Below are 9,613 nucleotides of genomic sequence, written 5' to 3' on the forward strand. Positions count from 1 at the left end.
CATAAAAAATAAAAAACTAATGCTTTAAATTACTAAATTAACTAAATAGTTTAGTGGTTGTTTACTTATTGTAAGTCATTACTTAAAGGAGGTTGTGGGTTCAACTTTCACTTCCTTCATTATATACCTAATTTTTATAAAATATGTGTTATATACTTATATATGAAATGCGGGTAGAGTAGGGTAGGGTACACCCTAAACCCGTACCCTACCCTAAGCATACATGGACCGTACCCTACCCTATCCGCAGCAGGTCGGATAGCCTACCCTATCCGAGCGGGTTGGACCGGGTTGGGTACCCGCGAGTAAGATTTGAATTGCCAGCCCTATTTAACAGTGACCAACATAAGCATGTGTTGGAACATTATAATATAAACCAGGGTATCACTGAGTTACGCTGAATTTCTCTTAAGAACCCAACTAATACTCTAGTTCTGGTTCCAGTTAAAATGTGATAACTTACAATTAGTGTAACAGTAACACCTCTTTGGCTCTTTCAAGGTACATCCGAACATTATAATATAAACCAGGGTATCACTGAGTTACGCTGAATTTCTCTTAAGAACCCAACTAATACTCTAGTTCTGGTTCCAGTTAAAATGTGATAACTTACAATTAGTGTAACAGTAACACCTCTTTGGCTCTTTCAAGGTACATCCATAAAGAAACGTGTTTATGTTTGGGATTTGATCACACAATCTCAAGAGACTGGATGCTGCTTAAGCTAAAACTTAAACCTATCCGCAGCAGGTCGGATAGCCTATCCTATCCGAGCGGGTTGGACCGGGTTGGGTACCCGCGAGTAAGATTTGAATTGCCAGCCCTATTTAACAGTGACCAACATAAGCATGTGTTGGAACATTATAATATAAACCAGGGTATCACTGAGTTACGCTGAATTTCTCTTAAGAACCCAACTAATACTCTAGTTCTGGTTCCAGTTAAAATGTGATAACTTACAATTAGTGTAACAGTAACACCTCTTTGGCTCTTTCAAGGTACATCCATAAAGAAACGTGTTTATGTTTGAGATTTGATCACACAATCTCAAGAGACTGGATGCTGCTTAAGCTAAAACTTAAACCTCAGTGGAACCGTGTTCCAACTTTCAACCCTCTAAGCAAAAGATATTAACAAAGTAATGGTCACAGACAAATGCAGATATTTTGGATAACACAGAACCAGACATAGTTTGCAGTGTAAGAAGCACAGAATCCTTTATCTCCTTCCCTCTTTCCTTTACCCAGAAGGTCGGAACAGGACGAGAAAGCTTAAGTTCCGAGACCATTTTATTTGTGTCAGAAATTGGTACAATCAAGTGTCATGCTGTTAACTAACAACGAAGTAAAGAAGTGAATACATAATTTGTTTAGAACTTAGCCTGTTTAAGAATCAATGGATTTTGTGATCAAATTTTGCACCACTAAATATAACATTACAAGGGGGAAAAGAATTGTGTGACAAATCCCTACAAAACTTGCCAACTCATTGGGTCATCGACAATGTCCACCTAAAATGAATTTCCAGATGTAGATGGTGCCTCAAGAACAAATCATGCTCATTACACGGCATCCAACTGTCAAACCTAAGATAGCAACTATTGTAAACAGCCAAGGGGATACATCCTTATTAAGCAGTAGCAGCAACCTTTTCCTGTTCCTTTTTAGCAGCCTTTGAAGGCTTTGAAGCTGGGACATTTTCAGGTTTCTCGATTCCTTGAATATCAGTTATCCTTAACTTGGTCAACTCCTGAACATAGGCATCAAGCATATTTAATATTAACAAATAGGGCAAAACTACATTTGATTAAATAATTCGATCCCAACATACCTGGCGATGCCCTTTGGTTCTTCGGTAATTCTTTCTTCTCTTTTTCTTGAAGATTAGAACTTTTGCATCTAATGCCTGATAAATAAGAAACATGAGCAATCATACAAATTTCCACATAGAAAACATAGATATTCAATATTTTAATCCCACCATTTGGCAAGATGAAATGTCTACAAATTTTACCAAGTGTCGTCTTCAAATTCACTACTAAAATTCAATAAGAAACCCTTTAATACACATACATAACGAAAATGCATGCAATCATCAGTTTTTGGTTTAACTATAATATTATTATAATGAAATCAAATGATTATAATTGTAGAATTAAGTGTACTATATAAGTCTTGCAGTCATCTTAAGATGAGAAACTTATGACATTTAAAAACTAAATCATAATTCTGACTCCATCTCATCATGATAGCAGGAAGCAAGTCTTTTAATGGAAAGAATTAAAGAAAAGGATTTGCAACCTAACTGAAAGAGGAAAGATCACTCTATTTGAAATATATTCGATTCCTACTGCCATAGAGCCATCTTAAGCTAAGAAAACCAAGTCCTTATAACAACTTTAAAGAAATTCAATTAAGCTGAGAAGTTTCAAACTTACATGCTCCTCAACAACAGCATGAACACCTGCATCTGGCACTATGGGTCTGCCAATGATTGTCTGACTAGGGGATCCAAGCAACAAAACTTTGTTCAGAGTCAACTGCATGGGAAGATTTAAATCAAACAAAATGAAAGAATCTATAACAAATAATTAGTACACAACACAGAAGCCATTGCTAATAACAATACTAGCATACACATTATATTGAAAGAGACATACATATACAGACCAAGAATGTAATTGCTTCAAAAATCCTTAAAACTATCGTAAAGTTACAGTAAAACTCGCTCACCCATCCTAAACACATGTACAACAGTACAAGTATTGACAAAGATTACATGTGTTTGCAATTGCAAGCAAAAGGACCACTGACCTTATCATTCACTTCACAAAATTTCAATCTTTCAGTGAAAATGGCGTCACCAATGCTCACTTTAAACTGGTGCGAACCAATCTAAACCAACAAAAACAAAGTTACCAAAGCTAAAATCGAGTTTAAACCGAAACATTTATACAAACACATGGTGAGCGAAATAAAGTGAACCTGAACAACAGCGAAAACAGGCTCGTACGGCTTGAAAACATCATCACCCTTGGTGAGTGGCCCAACCACTTTGTACCCAATATTCGCCGCCTCCGCTTCCTTCTCCTCCGGCGTGTACACTCTTTTCCCACCTGACCTCAAACCACTCTCATCTTCCCCACTTTCGCTCTCATAATCAACTTCATCATCATCGTAATCATCTTCATCCTCGTCTTCTTCCACGCCACTATCGTCCTTGCTCGCGCGATCGTCCTCTTTACCGGAAGAAGAGAAAAACCGCGGATGGTGCCATTGCGGAAGAGAACGAGATAGTGATTGGGTGAAAATGGGAAGAAAAGTTGGCGAGAGGTTAGAATTGAGATGTGGGTTTGGAAATGAGATCGATGAAGGCTTATTGAGGGCAAAGTTTGCAGCTTGGCGCGTTAAAGCTAAAGCTTGGAGACACCTCCTCCTGCTCGCCATGGACGATGAAGCAGTACTTGCAGAAGCGAAGGAAAGTTAGGTTTTTGGAGAGGTTTTCATCACTTTCTCCATTTTTTTTCCTGTTAATTGGGCCTAAGCCCAAAAATTAGGACAAAAATAGTTTAACCTTTTTTGTATGTCTACATAGAGTTGTAGCTGAAACAACTATCTTGTATAAAAATTGTGAAAGGGAAAGCCCATGAAAATTGAGATTAGATTATTTTTCTTTTGGGGCAAATGAGCTCAGTATATTCTAGTTATTCGACAAATTTTTTTGCGTTTTAATTTATTATGATCAATTATTGATTATATTTTCCTTTTTTTCTATTTTTTTTGGGTATGCTAATCCTTCAATTATAAAATAAATAATGATTTCTTGTTTTTGCGTTAATCCGTTTATAACGTGTTTGTCTTTATGCATTTTTTTTAATCTCAAATTAAAATAAAAAAGAAAGAGATATATAGACAAGTTTAGCTTTTTTAAAAGTTATATAGTGAACAACTGTTTTTATTTGACTTTAACTTTCGGTTTTGAAGGTCACTTAACATTAAATTAAATAAGTAAAAGAAATCACACGAATATCATGGCCTTTAACTTTGCTTTAGTTGCATTATAATAGAAGGATTAAGCTGTAATCCACAAAATTAAAACATGTCTACGCAACTATGTATTGATTAATCACTAAAGCATTACGTAACAATGTACAAATAAAATATATAGTAGTAATCGTTTCCCTAATAAAATAACAAGCTAAGGTTGATCCCTTATTATTGTATTTGATAATATGTGGGGCTATTCACTTTTGCTAAACACCTAATAATTCAGCCAACGTGACAACTGACAACCAATAAAAGAACATGATATAGATAAACATAAAATTAAGGCAAGTTAGTAGTTACTAATTATTATCGTTAATATTGTTATTCTCAAGACAACTTTCAGTTGTTTATATAAAATGACGATAAGACTCTTGTTTCTTTGTGAGCAGGAGGGGCTAACGCCTCTAACATAATAATATAAATGGAAGAGAATATAGTATGTTACATTTTAGTAGTATTACCATAACATTCGTACATATACAAATACAACTTGGCTTCAACAAAGTGGTTGTACAAATTAATAAAGCAACCATGCACACATATTTGTTTGTCTTTTTCTTCTCATTTTTTCCTTTCAATAATTTACTAATTCTATATAAAATAATTGATAAAAAATAAATTATATAAAGAGTAAAGATTGTAATTAGATGAAGTGTATGAGTTAAGTTGCTCATTGTAGCATATATGTGTATATTAAAATTAATTATTAAATTATATTAAACTACTAGTATATATCGAATACGTATTAAAATATTAAATATATATTAAAAACGAATTAAACTATATATATTTGTATAGAAATATATGATAAGTGATTTTGATAGTTGATTTTTTAGTGTACAGATAATATCTTTTATTTTATTAGACGTCTCTTTGATATCCATTTCAATCGTTAAATCATGAATATACATACTTAGTATGCATGTATGTTAGGTATGCTTAAGTTTTAGTAACTACCTTTAGTTGAGCTAGTTGGTTAGCCAGTCAACTGCTAAACTGAAACTAGTTAGTGGCTAGAAAATTCTAGAGACTTTTTTACTATAAGTAGCAAAACCCACTGCTACAGTAACTACTTTTCATTTTCACAATGCAATTCACATATTCATTTCTTTCTCTCTTCTTCACTTCTTCTATTTTCTCTGAACCTGCTATTAGCTCTTTGAATCTTTGATCTAGGTTCTTGATACCTTTCATGGTATCAGAGCTCTATATTCGAAAGGTCAAGAGTTCGATCATTGGTGAACTCCAAAAGTGAAAAATAGCATAAGGCAAATAAAAGAGAAAAGAAAGCCTATGCAAAAAAATCAAACAACCCCAAAAGGGGCTCTTGTTTGAGGGGGAGTGTTAGAGATATAACCATTAGTGTTACCTTCTCCTATCAGCTTAACCTTTTGGATGAGTGACTAGTTTCCACATTTTGTTTTTCAACAGGGCTTCATATTCCAAATTCATAGCTGCCTTCCATTCAGGGGATTGAAATGCTTGCTGTACATTCCTTGGCTCCAAAAGAAGCTCATATACAAGCGACAGAATGGCACAAGAATTATACAATGGAGGCAAAGCAACACAAGGCCAGTCCTCATTTGGCTATGGAAGGGGGCAGTATAGAAGAGAAAATTATAGTGATTCAAGAAATTATGAAGATTCAAGAAACTATAATCAAGGAAGAAACATAGGCATGTAGTTGAGATGGGGCTAACATTGTTGGCTGGAGCCTCAATGCCTACCAAATTTTGGGGAGAGGCATTTATAACAGTAGCCCAGTTGACTAATGTATTACCTACACCAGTTTTACATGGACAGTCGCCTACTGAAAAAATGTTTGGGAAGAAACCTCCCTATGAGAACCTAAGAGTGTTTGGGTGCCCATGCTTTCCTCACCAAACACCTTTCAACAAGCACAAATTAGATTTCAGGCCATTACCATGTACATTTGTCGGGTATGGAACAACACAGAAAGGGTAAAAGTGCCTCACTCAACAAGGGAAGATTGGTACACGAAATCGTGAGTTCACACTTCTCTCACAACTCCGCGCAGCTAACCAGCAAGTGCACTGGGTCGTCCAAGTAATACCTTACATGAGTAAGGGTCGATCCCATGGAGATTGTCGGCTTGAAGCAAGCTATGGTCATCTTGTAAATCTCAGTTCGGCGGATTCAAATGGTTATAAGATTTTGATAATAAAAAGAGAAATAAAACATAAAATAGGATAGAGATACTTGTGCAATTCATTGGTGGAAATTTCAAATAAGCATATGGAAATGCTTTGTTCCCTCTGAACATCTGCTTTCCTATTGTCGTTATCCAATCATGCGTACTCCCTTCCATGGCAAGCTGTATGTTGGTGGATCACCGTTGTCAATGGCTACCATCCGTCCTCTCAGTGAAAATATGTCCTCTATGGTTTCCCGCATGGCTAATCAGCTGTCGGTTCTCGATTATGTCGGAATAAGATCCATTGATTCTTTTGCACACTGTCACTGCGCCCAACAGTCACGAGTTTGAAGCTCGTCACAGTCATCCCATCCCAGATCCTACTCAAAATACCACAAACAAGGTTTAGACTTTTCGGATCTCAAGAATGCTACCAATTTATACTAAACTAGTAAACTAGGTTTACAGAAAATGAGTAACTAAGTGTAGATAATGCAGAAATCCACTTTAGGGGCCCACTTGGTGTGTGTTTGGGCTGAGCATTGAAGCTTTCACGTGCATAGGCTCTTTTTGAAGTTTAAACGCCAGTTTTGGTGCCAGTTTGGGCGTTTAACTCCAGCTTTGGTGCCAGTTCTGGCGTTTTACGCTAGAAAATGGTCTCTAATGGGTGTTTGGACGCCAGTTTGGGCCATCAAAGCTGGGGAAAAGTATGGACTATTATACATTGTTAGAAAGCCCAAGATGTCTACTTTCTAACGCAATTGAGAGCGAGTCAATTGGGTTTCTGTAACTCCAGAAAATCCACTTCGAGTGCACAGAGGTCAGAATCTAACAGCATCTTCAGTCCTTTCTCAGCCTCTGAATCAGATTTTTGCTCAGGTCCCTCAATTTAAGTCAGAAAATACCTGAAATCACAGAAAAACACACAAACTCATAGTAAATTCCAGAAATATAATTTTTGCATAAAAACTAATAAAAATATACTAAAAAGTAACTAAAACATATTAAAAACTATGTAAAAATAATGCCAAAAAGTGTATAAATTATCCGCTCATCACAACACCAAACTTAAATTGTTGCTTGTCCCTAAGCAACTGAAAACAAAATAGGATAAAAAGAAGAGAATATAAAATAAACTCAAAATATCAATGAAACTTAGTCCCAATTAGATGAGTGGGGCTAGTAGCTTTTTGCCTCTGAACAATTTTGGCATCTCACTTTATCCTTTGAAGTTTAGAATGATTGGCATCCATTAGGAACTCAGAATTTAGATAGTGTTATTGATTCTCCTAGTTCAGTATGTTGATTCTTGAACACAGCTACTTTATGAGTCTTGGCTGTGACCCTAAACATCTTGTTTTCCAATATTACCACCGGATACATAAATGCCACAGACACATAACTGGGTGAACCTTTTTAGATTGTTACTCAGCTTTGCTAGAGTCCCCAGTTAGAGGTGTCCAGAGTTCTTAAGCACACTCTTTTGCTTTGGATCACGACTTTAACCACTCAAATCTCAAGCTTTTCACTTGGACCTTCATGACACAAGCACATGGTTAGGGACAGCTTGATTTAGCCGCTTAGGCCAAGATTTTATTCCTTTGGGCCCTCCTATCCATTAATGCTTAAAGCCTTAGATCCTCTTTACCCTTGCCTTTTGATTTAAAGGGCTATTGGTTTTTTCTGCTTGCTTTTCCTTTTTTTTCTTTTAATTTTCGCCACCCTTTTTTTTCGCAAGCTTTGTTATTCACTGCTTTTTCTTGCTTCAAGAATCAATTTTATAATTTTTCAGATCATCAATAATATTTCTCTTTTTTTTCATCATTCTTTCAAGAGCCAACAAATTTAACATTCATAAACTCCACTATAAAAAATATGCACTGTTCAAGCATTCATTTAGAAAACAAAAAGTATTGCCACCACATCAAAATAATTAGACTAATTTCAAGATAAAATTTAAAATTTATATACTTCTTGTTTTTTTGTAATTAGGAACATTTTTTATTTAAGAAAGGTGAAGGATTCATGGGACATTCATAGCTTCAAGACATAGACACTAGACACTAATAATCATGTAATAAAGAAACAAACATAGAAAAATATAAAGCATAAAAAATCGAAAAACAGAAAAACAAATAACAAGGAAATTAAAGAACGGGTCCACTTTAGTGATGGCGACTAGTTCTCCTTCTTGAAGATCCTATGGAGTGCTTGAGCTCCTCAATGTCTCTTCATTGCCTTTATTGTTCTTCCCTCATGGCTCTTTGGTCTTCTCTAATTTCATGGAGGATGATGGAATGCTCTTGGTGCTCCATCCTTAGTTGCTCCATATTGGAACTCAAATCTCCTAAAGAGGTGTTGAGTTACTCCCAATAGTTGTGTGGAGGAAAATACATCACTTGAGGTATCTCAGGGATTTCTTGATGAGGGACTTCCTCATGCGTTTGTTGAGGTCCATGAGTGGGCTCTCTTGTTTGCTCCATCCTCTTTTTAGTGATGGGCTTGTCCTCTTCAATGAGGATGTCTTCCTCTATGACAATTTCAGCTAAACTTCATAGGTGACAAATGAGATGAGGAAAGTCTAACATTGCTAAAGTGGAGGGCTTGTCAGCCACTTTGTACAGTTCTAGAGGTATGATCTCATGAACTTCCACTTCCTCTCCAATCATGATACTATGGATCATGATAGCCCGATCCATAGTTACTTCAGATCGGTTGTTAGTAGGAATGATAGAGCGTTGGATGAACTCCAACCATCCTCTAGCCATAGGCTTAAGGTCAAGCCTTCTTAGTTGAACCGGCTTGCCTTTGGAGTCTCTCTTCCATTGGGCTCCTTCCATATAGATGTCCATGAGGACTTGGTCCAACCTTTGATCAAAGTTGACCCTTCTTGTGAAAGGATGAAGATCTCCTTGTATCATTGGCAAGTTGAATTCCAACCTCACATTTTTTGGACTGAAATCTAAGTATTTCCCCCGAACCATTGTGAGCCAATTCTTTGGGTTTGGGTTCATACTTTGATCATAGTTCTTGGTGATCCATGCATTAGCATAGAACTCTTGAACCATTAAGATTCCAACTTGTTGAATGGGATTGATGAGAGCTTCCCATCCTCTTCTCCTAATCTCATGTCAGATCTCCGGATATTCGCTCCTTTTGAGCTTGAAGGGGACCTCGGGAATCACCTTCTTCTTGGCCACAACTTCGTAGAAGTGGTCTTGATAGACCTTTGAGATGAACCTTTCCATCTCCCATGACTCGGAGGTGGAAGAAATTGTCTTCCCATTCCTCTTTTTAGAGGTTTCTCCGGCCTTAGGTGCCATTAATGGTTATGGAAAATTAAAAAGCAAGGCTTTTTCCACACCAAACTTAAGAGGTTTGCTCGTCCTCGAGCAAAAGAAGAAAGAAGAGA

General features: G+C 36.4%; 1 protein-coding gene across 1 annotated transcript; it reads right to left on the bottom strand.

Moving 5' to 3' along the window:
* Nucleotides 1–1,191: 1,191 nt before the first annotated feature.
* Nucleotides 1,192–3,823, bottom strand: LOC112791474 (large ribosomal subunit protein bL21m). Its single transcript, XM_025834326.3, has 5 exons — nt 2,985–3,823; nt 2,814–2,894; nt 2,438–2,539; nt 1,831–1,905; nt 1,192–1,749 (listed from the first exon to the last, which is right to left on the bottom strand). The coding sequence occupies exons 1-5, from the start codon at nt 3,444–3,446 to the stop codon at nt 1,630–1,632; spliced, it is 840 nt and encodes a 279-aa protein (XP_025690111.1). The 5' UTR covers nt 3,447–3,823; the 3' UTR covers nt 1,192–1,629.
* Between the last annotated feature and the right edge of the window lie 5,790 nt (nt 3,824–9,613).

The sequence above is a fragment of the Arachis hypogaea genome, chromosome 3 (assembly GCF_003086295.3).
Source record: "Arachis hypogaea cultivar Tifrunner chromosome 3, arahy.Tifrunner.gnm2.J5K5, whole genome shotgun sequence".
Classification (NCBI taxonomy): domain Eukaryota; kingdom Viridiplantae; phylum Streptophyta; class Magnoliopsida; order Fabales; family Fabaceae; genus Arachis; species Arachis hypogaea.